The following is a 16,229-nucleotide window of genomic DNA, read 5'->3' as shown; positions in this document are numbered from 1 at the left end:
GAGTAAAGTTTAGTGAGTAACTGATTATAATTCAAAGTCTAATGAATAAATAATTACAATTTTAAAGTTCAATGAATGTTTATTAATTTTACCCTTTTAGGTCAAAGAGAACATTGAATAGAAATATGATGTATCTCTTATTTTTTTCTTCTTTTGATAATACTTAATTAATTCTTATTTTTTCTTCCCCCTTCTTCATGACTTCCTTATTTTTCTCTTCTGTATATACAAATTCTTTTTTTATATTAAAAAAAAGGCCAGCAATAAGTTATTTCTTCTTTGTTAGAAATTACTACTATGAATCCTTATTTATGTGAAAGTTTTCTTAAATTTTATCTCTATTTCACTTTTTTTTCCAACAAACAAGAGAGAAAAAGAAAAAAGAAATAAATTTAATTATGTATCATATTCTTCTTTTTTTTTTTTAGCTTTCTCCACAGTATTAGAAGTGTAATTCACCTTATGTTTATAAAAATAAAACAACCAAATACATTGGATAAATAATGTTTACTTTTTTATATTTTTAAACAAAACTTATATTAGAAAGAGTTGAAGTATGATTGTAAAATTAATTTAAAATTTATTTATATAATAAAATAGAAGATAAGAAAGATTTTTAATTATCTACCCATGAAATTCAGGAAATGCATGGATTCATTCAAATTTAATACCATAATTACCGAGAAAAAGAAAACAAAAAAAGATTCAATAGCATGCATACCTGTGGAAGGCAAACGCATTGGCTTCTAACAGAAGACTGCTCTTCCGAGCCACTAGTCAAACTAATTTTATAGTGAAATTAACATTGACGGGAGGAGGAGTGCAGCCAAAGCCGTTGGAACTTGGAAATATCTAACCCTAAGCTGTCTGTTACTGCGGATTCGAGCAAAATGCAGAGAATTTCCAATGCTTTGTCCCCTCCCAATCCTTCATGGTTCACCCCGAAAAGGTACGTCCTTTGTTCCTGTTTGGTTGCCGAGAACAACCGAATACATGCTACCCAGATTTGTAGTCTTATTCAAACCAGGCTCAATTGCCTCCTCTAATCTAGTAGATCTGGATTTTGAGGTTTGATGATGATGAGACGGGAAAACGGTAACCTCCAGCCCTGCCGTTGACTTACGTTATGTGTATTTCAGGCTGTGTTTCTTTACCAATGGAATTGGTGGATCAGTGGCCTGAAGGGGAAATTGAACAGATCTAGAGTGGAAATATAAAATTTCAGGATTATGCATTTAGGCTTATGAAAACCCCCAACTTTCGTAGGAGTTAAATCAATGTTCAGACTGTAGAGTTTGAATGAAAGGTCTGGAGTTTGCTTATACGCCGTGATGCTTTTATATTGAAACAGAATGGTTTTGAAAACCGGACACATTCATGTCTTAATGTAGCTGGACAATTTTCATCGCAGAGCAACTAAATATGGGCTGAATGCAATTTTTTTTTATGGGATTTTAGTACTAATTTAAGAAATGACTCAAGCGTTGTACACACATTAACCTGCTTGCATATACTATATGTCCTTTTAGTACATTGTAATCTGGAATAAGAAAGTTTTTATTACCATGCTTGCATGTTATTGGTTGTATATCTTCAGTTAATTATTTTTTCTTAATTCCAATCCGTGCAGGTTACTTGTTATCTTTTGTGTGGTTAACTTGTTAAATTATGTGGATCGAGGAGCAATAGCAAGCAACGGAGTAAATGGGAGTCGTGGAACTTGCTCAAAAACTGGTCCATGCACATCTGGTACTGGAATTCAGTAAGTCTTATTCGGAAGTATTTGCTTCCACCTCTATATTATTCTTGCTGTTATCTTGTAGACAGTTTTGTGTTGCAAGTTTTCTACATATGTTGTGCTTGGTTACTTTGCTGATCGTTGCCTAGAAAAATATCCAAGAGGGGGGTGAGTTGGGTTTTTCAAAAATTAATAATTTTAGCTCTTTTTGAAAACTTTTAAATTTTGATCTTAATACGTGGTTATTGTAGTAGAAATTAGAACAATAAATCCAAACAACCACAAGGAACAAGAGAATTTTATAGAGGTTTGGCTTTAAAAAGCCTAATCATCTATCTCAAGACTTAGCCTGAGGTTCACTAGAGAGAATAAACACTAGCTTTTAATTGGAGCTAGAACCAACACACAATCTCTTGCCTAAGCAAGAATCACTGATACACTGCTAGCAAATACAATCCCCTCACACAATAAGTGAGTAAAAATAACAAATTTACAACTAAAGACAATTTCAAACAAGTCACTAACAATTGAGAATTCCACTAGCCAGCACACTTCCAACACTTGAAGTTTCTCACTCTTGTTTGAATGCTCTATCACAGTTTGTTCTCTATCTCATTTAGCCTTCATACTCATCTCATATTTATACACATCTCTAGAGAATTAGTTGTTACAAAGAGAGGTAGTGAAGCAATTTTGAAATTCAAAAATTATTTCAGCTTTTCCAGCTTTATCAGTCTCCAGCCAACATCTGTTGGTATCTTAGTTTACAAGCACATCAATAAAATATTTTGTGCAAAAAAGCTAATAGAGAAAACTGAGGAGACAACCTGATATCAAAATTAGCCATAAACTTTTTGAGACAAAAAGATCATAGGTGTTAAGAGACAAGAAAATCAGATTCTGCAAAAAGTGAAGTCAAAACACATTTTCTTCAAAAAGAGTTTTTACTTTCTGCATGAGGAAAGATATGAAATTCAAAATATGATTTTTGAAGTACAAGAAGAAAAACATTTATGCAAATATATTTTTGAGCGTGCAACAAAAGAATGCAGAAATTAAAAACAATCAAAGACGACCGTTGGACTTTGGTCGATTGTAGTTGCCACTTTAGTTGACCTAAGTCGTCTAGCAACCTTATGCACAACTTCGGTTGGAAGACCGATCGACCTAAGATTAGAGGCCAACATTTTGGCCAACTTCGGTCGACCTAAGATTGGAGGCCAACATTCTGGCCAACTTAGGTCGATCTAAGATAAATTTCAGTCAACCTAAGATACACACGAACAGATACGAACATTCTATCTTACTTCAGTCGACTTAGGCTAAACCATCAGTCGACTTGAGATACATAGCCATGAAAAACTAATCTTTTTCTTCATAAGAAGCTGTTAAAATATATCTAGATCATAAAAATATTTTTGTTATCATCAAAATCTTATTTACTTACCCTTGAGCTTAACATTGATTACGTTGTTTCCATACAAACATCACACAGTTAAATAGTTATAGATATCCAGGGAAGCCAGGTTTACTTTTCTTACCAGAATTACAAAACCAAACATAGAACCTGTCTGTACAGAGAACAGTAGATTTTTGCATTCAATTATGTTGGCCTGCAGCTGTTTTCCCCCTTTCTTGAAGCTTTATTAATTTTAGGCATGACATTGATATATTTGCTTTCTTTCCTCTGTCAGGAAAGAATATTTTTAGCCTAATTTTACACAATATTTCTTTACTTGTAGAACAACAACTCTAAACCTCTATCCTACTAAGTGGTTTCTTTACTTGTTAAAAAAAAAAGCAAGGAGAATATGAGATTTTCTGGTCCAATTGTTACCTACTAATAGTTAAATAGGATGAGACAAAACTGACCTTCCTTGAACTAGGAGACATTCTTAAGAGAAGGAAAAAGATGTGATTGACCTATTTCTGATTGCCGGGGGCTTTCATTAAAACATCAGATAACACTTGCATAAAAGAAAGAAGTCCTATATTTTTCAATGTTGAAGTTTGTTAGAAATTAGGAGTACAATAGGATAGTTCTTGCCAATTCTCACACCCTCAACACACCTGAACTTAATCCAGAACAACAAAAAATATAAATGACAGAATTAATGAATGAAAAATAGAAATAATCAAACCACAAACCAAACAATAGGTGCAAGATATATCCTGATTCGGAATGCCTTTGGCAAACCTACATCTAGCCTTCAACCACCCACGAAGAGCAGCCTTCTTTATTACCAAGCATGATCAATACAACAACTTGAGTAATTCCTATTCCCGAGTACATCCAACACTCACTCTCCAAGATTACAAAGCTGTCTTGCACACCAGCCTCTCTCTCTCTAAGTGAATGTCCGCTCGGTACAAATAGAATGAGAAATCTGCCTCTCTTGCTACCCCTTGCCCTCTATTTATAATAGTGGGCAGATATCCCAATGAATATTATTAGATATTTACAGTTTAACCCCCCAACTATAACTAATTACAACATGGGATATAAACTTCTATCTAAAGCTTCATTGACCCTCAAAATACACTGCTGCTACCTTAATTGATCTTCTAGTATAACTCAAGGCAACATTTTAACAAAGTTCATTCATGTTATAATCATTTTCAATTTTGAGCAACTTCATGTCCACGCATTACTGCCAGTGTAGGTTTGTACTAGCCACGGCCATGGCCTTACAAGTTTCTCCTTGCAATTTTCTAACAAAAGTATTATGCACCACATCCTTTGACAATATTTTTAGTATTTTACTTATATTTTGACCTTTTTGTTGTATTTTGTATCTTTTTCTGTGTAGGGGGGATTTTAACTTGAACAATTTTGAAGATGGTGTTATATCTTCTGCTTTCATGGTTGGACTTCTTGTGGCTTCTCCAATATTTGCATCCTTAGCAAAGAGGTAAGAAAAGATGGTGTATTAGTTGCCATTGCCTCCTGACCTCGTGTTCTGAAACATGACCATGGTTTCAATATTTTTCAGTATAACGATTATGTTGATATGGAATGTAAAAGTTGAAAGGTCTGATGTTAGCAATGAATATTTAGAAGACTGTCAAATCAGATTTTAAGCAACCAAGACATGATTAATAGGAGCTACTTATTTGTGGCAACTAATGATTACTATGTGTACAATGGTGATGAAAAAGCATGAATCACTTTTGGTTTTAAAAAATTATCAAAAACTGTAGGTGTTAAATTTTAGCTTGTCCCTCGTGCCTTAGCCATAGTTATCATTAATGGAATTTAATTATGTCCCCTAACCCTAACAAATTGTGGAGCATTAATCCATTGTAGTTTGAGGACAACCATTGTAGTTTGTGAATGGGATTATTGAGTTATTCTAACTAATCTGTATTCTTACTTGCATTGAATCTTGCAGCATTAATCCATTCAGGCTTATTGGAGTTGGATTGTCAGTTTGGACTTTTGCTACAGCTGGTTGTGGTTTTTCATTTGATTTTTGGTCCATCACTATCTGCCGCATGTAGGTGTATTATCTACCATAATATTTAAATAGTATTTCAAGAACAAGGAATTTGTTAGCTTGATTCCCTTGTTACGAAGCCTTCTTATCTTTCCTTCATGTGCATTAGGTTAGTTGGTGTTGGTGAAGCTTCTTTTATAAGTCTTGCGGCTCCATTCATTGATGACAATGCCCCAGTTGCTCAGGTTACTATTTTTTTCCTTAATTTGGGGTATACTTGATATCTCTATGTTCCAGTCTGGTAAGAGACCAAATTGTCATGTAGTGTTTCATTTGTTGTTTTTATCCCACTTCAAGACCAGAACAGTTTGCTAATATACAAAAGGCACATCTTTTCATCTTGGTCTAGTTACATTTTTTGTTTATGTTGTGCTTTATATGTGATATCTTCTGTTTTTATGTTAGCCCTTACCAAATTTTGGGATGTGCGCTTGCCTTAAGTGTTGATGTAAATGTTTCTTTTACCCTATAAAGGTGAAAGCTGCATTTGAGCATGCAGAATATTCATCTTTATATATGGTTACTTGCCTATAATGAAATTTGACCATCTCTATTTAGGGGAACAATTCATTGTCTCCTTTTTTTGTTTATTTTTTTTATAACATTTAACTCTATTTTGCTTTCATTCTGTGATGCTAAGTTTTGGATATTTTATTTTCAAAGATTAATTTCATGATGTCCTGGAGACCTTCCAAATTCTGCTGGAATCATAAGTGCAGCCTGTCATTTATGAACCATTTAATGCTGTTTTAGGATAAATTTATGTTACAACAAACAGTTGTAACAAATATATAGATTAGTCAAAAGTGAAAGTATTATTATTAGAAACAGCAAGTCTTGGTAGTTTATGATGAACATGATGATAATCTTCTAGGGTAGCAGACAAGGAACTGCTGAGTGACAAAATATATGGGAAATCTATTATGAGTTGTTGAATTTCAAATTTTGTGTTTCATTAAGCCAATTGTCACTTCAATTAGCAATGGATCTCATTCAAAATTGAAAAAGAAAAAGTGAAAGCAAGTGACTTTTTTTTTTTAAACTACAGTAAGATGCATGTTACAAGAGGAATTAGTTTGGTATCCAAATGCCTAGAGCATCTCTATTTCTTTAATTATCTTTTTTTCAAATATCAAAATATGCATCCGCTAGAGAAATTCACATGAAATTAAGAAGTTGAGAGTCGATATTTTTTAAGCAGTGTACACATTCCGAGTTAGTGTTTCCCCAAGTATCAGGTAGTCAGGGTAACTATGAGGAGCAAGAATGGGAGGGAGACCTGAAGAGGAAATAAACAGAGAAAAGCTTCAGCAAACTTGATGTGGTATGTAAAGTTCTTAAGGACTGATTATTACTCATTTAGCATTTTGTAGACATGAGGGGCTTAGCCTTTGGGCATAGTTTAACAAGAGAACTGATGAATTTGGGATATTTCTGGCATGTGCTGTAACCAGTGTCTGAGAACAGTACTAGGGGCTGTTTTGCTGTTTTATTCATCCTAGCTTAGAGAAATTGAATGACAAAGGCTTTGGCCTGTAAAATGGGTGTTTTATAGGAAGAGAAATGTGCCAATGTGAGGCTGTTTCTGGAGTTGTTGTAATGCATTAAATTGGGACAAGGAATGAGCATAAGAAAGTTCTTTGGGCCTACTCCTTGCAGCCTTGTGCATCATGCCTATGGTTGAATAAAATGTGTCCTCATAATCTCTTAAAACACAATATCAAAGCACAATAATCAAATCATCAATCCCACCAATCAAACAAAGAGTCAAGGTTTATCCTAGTTCGGAATGCCTTTGGCAAACCTACATCCAGCAGTCAACACCCACACACAGAGCAACCTTTATTCAGATGGAAAACGATCAGTACACCAAGCTTCTAAACCCTCGTCTATATCCCCGAGTACATACACTCATTCTCTCAAGAAATACACAAGACTAAATACTAATCACTCAGTCTCTCTTTTCTCAAGAATGAAACCAACACTCGATCATAGATGAAAAATAGAAACTCTCTCTTTTTGGAAATGACCCTTGACTACCTGCCTGCCCTTTTATTTATAGAAAGGGCGGACATCCCAATATAACTAACTGCTATTGGGATATTATAATTAGGCCCCCCAAAATACTAAGTAATTACACTCGGTATTTAAACCCTAATTGTTCTAATCTTCTAGCCGACGCATCTCCAATATTTTACTAATCTTCTACTGCATAAAACTCTAGGCAAGCACAACAAATGAGTATATGAAATTTAGTGTCAATAAGCATATCTGAATGAGGAAATGCAAAATGCATGGGAAATAATAGCATAACCCAAAAGTATAGGTACAACTAAGATATACAAAGGAAATTATGTGTTTTGGATGGGGCCTTTGACTAGCATGCATAAGGAGGAAAGCTTTGATTATGTGAGGTCTGAAGTGGATGGGGCATCATCCAATGCACAAGTTGAAGCATCTGTTTACTTCATCTATGCCTTATTTGCTCCCCAAAATGCTTTAGGAAACTGGAGGGTGTGTGAACTAAACCTGATCTACATATAAATGGGATGAAATTCCACTTATTTTCAGAAAAGAGTATGGCAACGGGAAATGGTTAGATTGGTATTAATCATTCCTTGTCGTTTGATTTTTAAATGCCCTCTTTTCCCTGTGAATACCATTAGGTTGGGTTTACTGTGATTATTTTTCAAATGCCATCTCTTGGTAGAAAGTAAGTACACAAAAGTCTTTGTGTTTTCTTTTAATAATGATAAAACAACAATTACAACAACAACAACAAGGCCTAATCCCACTAGGTGGGGTTGGCTACATGAATTCTAGCTCTCTAACCATCTCTATCCATGGGCCATATCCTTTGTAAGGATTTCAGATCCTATATGGCTATATTATGTTTGAGGGTTTCTCACCAAGTTTTCTTTGGTCTTCCTCTACCTCTATTGCTACAAACTTTTTCCCTTACAGTATTTTATTTCTTTAATAAAACAAAAAATGCATAAATAAGGGCCATGCTTTGCAAGGCTTCTCAATCCTCTTCGGTTGGCAACCTGATGCGGTGAAACAAATAGAAAAAAACTGGTTTAGAGTTGAAACAATTCAAACCAGCTAGGAAAGAAACCCAGAGGTGAAGTTGATACAATGTCTAACTCTTTAGAAAATACTGGATTTTAATAACACACAAGTAGTAATCTTGATTGATGAAAAAGTAGTTGAAACTACAACAATACAGCCTTATATAGGCTGCTGGAGATAGGAAAAATACAGTCTGTCATAGGGCTGTAACACAAGAAAATAAAGCTGTTACAGCTGGGAAGCCATCTTTGACAAAACGGTAGGCAGCTGTAAATTGATACAGCTGTGCAGCCTTTTTAGACAAATGTTTAGGCAGCTGTAAATGTAAAAAAATTCTACAAAACACACCTAGAAACACAACTGAAATACAATCGGTTATATAGCTGTAGTAGCAACTTGTAGAAAAGCTGTAAATGTGACTAAGAGGGATGAAAATGTGAGCTGGATTACTGCTGTCCTACATCACAACCTCTTACATGGAAGCTGATTTAATATAAGGAACACTAAAAGTATAGGGAAAGAATGTGCTTTCTAGCTTCATTTGTGACATCAACTGAGTAAGTGCTCTGTTTTTGTTAGATTAAAAAACGGAGATCTAGAATTATTTTCAAGTTATGTAAGCAATATGTAAGATACTTGTGTTAGTCATGGCATGAACAGCTATGTTTGGAAATGTGTTTCCAGTATCTAGCCAGAGAGAGAGAGAAATGTGTTTTCTGTGAATTTGTATTTAAAAAGGAAAATAAGGCAAGTATAGAGTTTGCTCCAAATTACTCAAGGAACTAAAGTAGTTTCATTTTGGTTGAAACAACTGAAACATTTCGGTTTTATAGGTAGCCGAATAAATTGGAGGTGGAAAATTGAAATTTCAGGGTATTATGGTCTTATCTTGCAGTGAATTGAAAAATGTGGTTGAGAAAGAATAAAAGATACAGAACAGAGGGATAAATGAAAAACTTGGAATTGGTATGTGTCACGATCCTAGTCAATGGTGACAATGAGCTACCCTGGACTCGGTGGTTTAGAAGGAAAAATGACAAGGTAGAAAGAACAGAGGGATAGAGAGAATTGAGGGATGTGAGAAAGAGATAGAGAGAAATAGAAGGATTTTTGTATTCAATCTTTTCATATCCTCCTCCCGTGGAATGGGAGTAGTACATATAGGCGCACAGATTGGGAGTGGATGCAGTAGATCCTTCCCTTTCTAGCGGTTACAACAAAATGTTTTGTCTTTTCCTAAGGCCTTTACACGTGGCCTCCTATAGCTAACATAATCTGTTAGCTAGAATATATCTTTTAGCTAGAATGTAAATGCAATAAGGAAAATACAACAGTACATATTTAAACAAACAGAAATAAGACTGAAATTAAATGTAAAAGTAGCCATAGCCGTGACAATTTCCCCCCCCTTGGAACATTTCTTGTCCTCAAGAAATGCTAAGTAGGCTTGCTATTCTTGGGAAACGCTAGAGTAGACCCAGTAGATATTCCCACGAGTTGTCCTTGTTACTCCGCTGTTTCCATTTCACCAACACTTCAATTAGAGGGACCCCTTGGTAGTGTACCACCCTTCTGTCTATAATAGCTTCTGGTTCCATAGGGCCTTCTTTACCCCTACCCGGTGCTGGTAGGACCGTGTCTACCAACTCTGCTCCGGTTGATCGCTTCAGCAAGGATACATAGAAGACATGGTGTATGTGAGTGCCTTCTGGTAGTTGGAGTCTGTAAGCCACCTTACCTATTTTTTCTGCTATGTTGAATGGTCCAAAGTATCGGGGGCTCAACTTGGATATTGCCCCTAGTGAGGGTATCTTAGCTTGAGATACACCCTTTCTCCCACTTTAAATTCCCGATCACTTTTTCTTTTGTCAGCATACTGTTTCATCCTATTCCGGGCCGATGCCAATTCTTGCTTTAATTGTTGCAAGACCATCCTCCTTTGTTGTAGGTATTCTTCCACCGATATCTCTATTGCATGCCCTCTAGTGGCCGATAGTAGCGGCGGCGGGCATCCATACAGTGCCTCAAAGGGAGACATTTTTAAGGATGTATGGTGGGTGGTATTATACCACCATTGTGCCAATGCTAACCACCTATGCCAGTGTTTGGGCTGTTGTATACACATGCATCTTAGGTAGGTTTCCAGCACCTAGTTGACTCTCTCAGTCTGCCCATCTGTTTGGGGATGATATGCTGTTGACATATTGAGCTTAATCCCTATAGATCTCATCAATTCTTGCCAAAAGTGGCTTGTGAACATCTTATTGCGGTCTGATATGATGGTGCTCGGCACTCCATGCTGTGAAACTACTCTGTCCATAAACATTCTAGCCACTTCCTTGGTTGTGTAAGGGTGAGCCAGCCCTATAAACTGTGCGAACTTCGTGAACTGATCCACAACAACCAAAATACTATCCCTCCCTTCTGATTTAGGTAGCCCCTCGATGAAGTCCATAGTTACACTAACCCAAGCTCGATCCGGCACTGGTAGAGGTTGTAAGAGACTCGGGTAAGCCACATTCTCCAGTTTACATCTCTTACATATATCGCATGCTAACACAAAGTTCTTTACTTCCGCCCTCATCTTCGGCCAATAAAACAACTGCTTAACTCGAATGTAGGTATTTTGGATCCCCGAATGCCCTCCCATGGGTGAGTCGTGCAATGACTGTAAATTTTTTTGTTTAAGATCCCCCTTGCTCCCTATGACAAGCCTACCCTTGAACCTCAACATCCCATCCTTTAGAGTATAGTTTCCAGCCCCGTTAGGTTCCATCACCAGCCTCTCCATTATCTCCTTAATTTGCTCATCGTCGGCATAGCTGTCAACCACTTCCTGAAACCATTCGGGAACTATTGTCATAATAGTTGCCAAGCTGCCTTCCTCTTGACACCTTGATAGTGCATCTGCAGCTATATTCTCCTTGCCTCGCCTATATTGTATGGAATAATCGAGTCCCATTAGCTTGGCCATGCCTCTCTTTTGTAGTTGAGTTTGTAGCTTCTGTTGTAGTAAAAATTTTAGGCTTTCGTGATCTGTTTTGATGATGAATCTACTCCCTTCTAGGTAGTGTCTCCACCTCTCGACTGCCATCAAGATTGCTAGGAATTCCTTCTCATATATGCTCAACCCCAAGTGCCTGGCGCTCAAAGCCTGGCTTAAGAATGCCAGAGGCCTACCCTTCTGCATTAGGACTGCCCCTACACCAACTCCACAAGTATCTGTCTCCAGTACAAAGGGTTCATTAAAATCTGGTAACCCTAAAGCCGGCATTGTGCTCACCGCCTCCTTAAGCTTCTCGAAGGCTGCTTCGGCCTCCTTACCCCACTTAAAATTCCCCTTCTTCAGCAGATCAGTTAGGGGGCGGTTGATGATGCCATACCCCTTAACAAACCGTCTATAATATCCCGTGAGGCCGAGGAACCCTCTTAGAGCCTTCAAGTTCGCGGGTTTGGGCCAGTTGACCATGGCCTCCACTTTCCTTGGGTTTGTCCTCACTCCCTCCCCTGATATTATATGGCCCAAGTATTCCTCCTGATCTTGGCCAAAGCAACACTTAGACCTTTTTATGAAAAGTTGGTTGGATTTGAGGACTTCTAGGGTGGTTCTGAGATGGAATAGGTGTTGTTCAAGGTTTGAGCTGTAAACTAGAATGTCATCAAAGAAGACTAATACAATTTTTCTCAAATAAGGTTCAAATATTCGGTTCATGAGAGATTGAAAGGTAGTTGGTGCATTGGTGAGTCCAAAAGGCATCACCAAAAATTCAAAATGCCCATGGTGAGTTCTGAAGGCAGTTTTGTGGACATCTTCAGCTTTCATTTTGATTTGGTGATAGCCTGATCTAAGGTCTAGCTTGGAAAAAATGGTGGCATTATGCAGCTCGTCCATTAGGTCTTCTATCAAAGGTATGGGGAACTTGTCTTTTATGGTGAGGGCATTCAATTGTCGGTAGTCTACACAAAAACGCCAAGATCCGTCCTTCTTCTTGGCTAGAAGGACCAGTGAGGCAAAGGGGCTGTGGTTAGGACTTATAAAGGATTGGTTTAGCATTTCTTTTACCATCTTTTCGATCTCCGTTTTCTGTATGGGTGAATATCGGTAAGCCCTGATATTACTGGTTTAGAGTCTGGTTTGAGATGGATGGAGTGGTCTGAGTCTCGGTTGGGCGGTAAGGTATTAGGCTCAACAAATAAGTCCCCAAATTCTACCAACAGTTCATTAATAAGGTGGCTAGAGTGTACCTGGCCAACTTCTCTGTGATGGCTGCTGATGGACAAGGTGAGCTCCCCGGTCCTCATTGTCTCCTGCCCTTCCTCCACTTCTATAATCGAAAACAACTGAGTCAGTTTACTCCAGTTGTGCCGAAGGACTCGCTGTAGGCTCCTTCCTGTCATCATCTTGCAGGCTCCAGTTTCTCTCCCTCCTCTGAGTGTCATCTTTTTCCCACCTTTTTCGAAGGATACTTCTATACGGTTAAAGTCGAAATTGATGGGGCTAACTTCCTTCATCCAGTCAACCCTTAGAACCACATCACAGCCCCCCAATTGTAGAAGCCTGAGGTCAACTTCGAACTATTCCCCTTGCATCTCCCAATTAAACCTTGGGCAGGCCGAGTTGCTAATCACTCTACCCCCATTAGCCACTGTCACACTAAGGGGTGGGGTATCCGAGAGCGGGCTTCTCAATCTCCTCGCAGTGCCTTCATCAAGGAAGCTATGGGTGCTTCCACTATCTATCAAGATCATCAGACTCTTGTCCTTCACCTTTCCCTCGACTTTAATTATCTTGTTGTTAGTCACCCTTTTAACGCGTGTAGTGATATTTCCCCATTGTCTTCCTCCCCCGATTCTTCACACTCATCAACATCTTCTACACCTTCTATTGTTTCTCCTAGATCTCCTTCCAGTAGGAGAATTTGTCTCCTACATTGGTGCCCTGGGAAGTACTTATCCCCGCACTTGAAACACATACCTGGTTGCCTCCTCTGTTCGTTAAACCTCCCCATGGCCTGGGGTACGCCCGACGGTTTAGCTCCGAAATTACTAATTGCCCACTCTCGGTTAAATCCTCTGCCTCCCTGATGAGAGGTCCCAGCCGCCATAGCCTTACTATGCTGCCTCTACTTCTTCATCAAGGTCTCCACCACCATCTCCTGCAGTCTCGCGCACTCGACCGCTTGCTCCACTGTTCGGGGTCTGATCATTTTGACCATATGCCTTAGGTCCTCACTTAGTCCACTCAAGAAACTGGACACAAAGTAGGCCTTTTAGAGATGTGGGTCATGGCTGCTCATAATAGATCTGAGCTCCTCAAACATTTTCAGGTAAGCTTTCAGCTCCCCCATCTGTCTGAGTTTGTTGAATTCTTCAACAATATTAGACGTACTTCTTTCCCCGAACCTCTAACATAATTTCTCAGTGAACTCACCCCATGTCGGATGGTTCCTTACACTAGTCCACCCTTGATACCATGCATCTACTACATCATTAAAGTAAGCGGCAGCTAAGGACACCCTTCTACCCTCCGGGATGTCATACCATTCGAACATTCTTTCGCATTTCCTCACCCACCAACGCGGGTTATCCCCTTCAAAGATTGGTATCTCTATTCGGGGCATGGGAAATCTCGGATGTTGTCGAGGTGCCTGCTCCATGCGACCCCTGTGCAGCATCGTCTCCCCCTCTTCATCCTGTTCTCCTCCTATATCGAGGGTCTCTGGACAATGTACTGTTATATTGTTCCTTAAGAGGGGTTCGGTTCTCTCTCTAGGAGGGAATTCAGGTGCTATACTCACTGAATTTTGGCGAGTGAACATCAACATGAATTGCTGAAGTTGCGTCCCGAGTTCCTCTCGCATTTGTGCCATTTCTTCTCGCATCTGGACTAGCGTTCCATCTAGCCTTCTCTCCAAGCCGTCTATCGCTCCTTCCAGCTTACGGTCCATTGCCATGATCGTCTCATGGTTGCGACCATTTCCCAGCTCCAGCTGGTCGACGCGCCTCTGGACCTCGGTCATGGACGAGTTGGCTTGTTGCAACTGTGATTCCATATTCTTCATGCGGGTTCCGTCAGCCATAAGCTTCTACAAGTTTCGGCCCGAATCGATGCTCTGATACCAAGTTGTCACGATCCTAGTCAATGGTGACAATGAGCTACCTTGGACTCGGTGGTTTAGAAGGAAAAATGACAAGGTAGAAAGAATAGAGGGATAGAGAGAATTGAGGGATGCAAGAAAGAGATAGAGAGAAACAAAAGTGTTGGGTTTTTGCATGGAAGATTAGCTCGAGAAGTTGAAGAGAAGAACTTGTTTAGAATGAAGATATTTTTTTGACTGTTTTTTATTCTAAGTTAGATTAGATAACTTAGTTATTTTATTATGAGGGGTATGTTGGTCTTTTGTAGAGGCTAAGTTTTTTAAATCCCTTGTAATTTCCACCTCCCTATAGTTTATAAATAGGAGGCGAGTGCTAGCAGTCAGATATAACATTCTCATTCATTTTGATTGTTCTCTAGATGCAAGTGATGCTGTCAAGATAGCGAGAGAGAGGGGGAAAGGCTTTGAGATAAAATTAGTCTTTGTATTCTCTTGAGAGTGCAACGAACTTGTGTGAGGGAGAGTAAGAGAGGTTCTTGTATCTTGTTTCAACTGGTTTCTAATGGATTTATTCTCGGAGAGAAGGCTGGATGTAGGATTGCTTCAAAGCAGTCCGAACTAGGATAATTCTTTGCCTCTTTGATGGTTTGGTTGTTCTAATCTTTTCATTTACTTTCTGCTTTACAATTGTTGTTCATATATTCTGTTAGTATCTTGATTTTCGGGTAAGGAGTGTTGAGAGATTGGCAAATCTAAGTCTTGAATAAGTTTCTAAGAGCTCCTAATCCTAACAAAAAGGATTTTTGTATTCAATCTTTTCATATCCTCCTCTCGTGAAATGGGAGTAGTACATATAGGCGCACAGATTGGGAGTGGATGCAGCAGATCCTTCCCTCTCCAGCGGTTACAACAGAATGTTTTGTCTTTTCCTAAGGCCTTTACACGTGGCCTCCTATAGCTAACAAAATCTGTTAGCTAGAATATATCTTTTAGCTAGAATGTAAATGCCATAAGGAAAATACAGCAGTACATATTTAAACAAACAGAAATAAGACTGAAATTAAATGTTAAAGTAGCCATTGTCGTGACAGTATGCAAACTAACCATTAGTGCATCTTCGGCCTCAGACATTGAAGTTGCTACCGTCACAACTAAAAGCATGTGACTTAAAGCCTTGTTCCTTTTCTTCTTTGTTATTTTTGTGTTTGCCTCGAGTGTTGGCTCTAAGTTGCTCTTGAGCAGGCCAATGCACCTAGTATTGGCTTGTGGTGGCTTGGTCTTCATTTCAATCTGTCCTAGAATTTGGTCTATGTTTCAAAAAATGACCAAGTACTCAAACATGTCCAATTAGTCATATACTTCCCTTAAACATGCAAATATATATACATATTGGTCTATGTTTCCCAATATTTTGGAATGTTTCCAATTTTTTTTCTCTATTTTCATTATGTTTCCAAAACACATCCATTTATGGACCAACAGAAACAACCCATTGAAATGATATTGTGATCCTTAAGGAGCTTTTATAAATTTTATTTACATTCCTTGCATTTAGTTTGGATGCCTATAGTAGCAGCAAAACTAGGCAAAACATTGTTTAGTTGGGCCCAAGGGGGTTGCAGAGGGGGCAAAAGAGACTTCTATGCATAAAACATAAATCAGGTTTCAGATGGTAGCGATGACCCCCCAAAGTCTTTAACATAAACTTGCAATATTGTGTGTTTATGTGTTATGTTTTCTATATTTTATTTGTTTTTTTAAAAAAAATTTATTTGTTTTTTATTTGTTATGTGATGGTAAAATGCCATTAAAACTGAAAGGAAA

General features: G+C 38.2%; 1 protein-coding gene across 2 annotated transcripts in view; it reads left to right on the top strand.

The window, feature by feature from the left end:
• Window positions 1-735: 735 nt before the first annotated feature.
• Window positions 736-16,229, top strand: part of LOC127810566 (probable sphingolipid transporter spinster homolog 2) — a 45,422-nt gene continuing 29,928 nt past the window's right edge. For both annotated transcript variants that reach the window (XM_052350106.1, XM_052350105.1), the window contains exons 1-5: window positions 736-949; window positions 1,631-1,762; window positions 4,549-4,650; window positions 5,131-5,235; window positions 5,345-5,420. In XM_052350106.1, the coding sequence (XP_052206066.1) occupies window positions 891-949; window positions 1,631-1,762; window positions 4,549-4,650; window positions 5,131-5,235; window positions 5,345-5,420 (474 nt within the window). In that variant the 5' untranslated portion in view covers window positions 736-890. The remainder of the gene's footprint in view (window positions 950-1,630; window positions 1,763-4,548; window positions 4,651-5,130; window positions 5,236-5,344; window positions 5,421-16,229) is intronic.

This window comes from Diospyros lotus, chromosome 9 (assembly GCF_014633365.1).
Source record: "Diospyros lotus cultivar Yz01 chromosome 9, ASM1463336v1, whole genome shotgun sequence".
NCBI classification, from domain to species: Eukaryota; Viridiplantae; Streptophyta; class Magnoliopsida; order Ericales; family Ebenaceae; genus Diospyros; species Diospyros lotus.
This window is presented reverse-complemented; position numbering and strand designations above follow the sequence as displayed.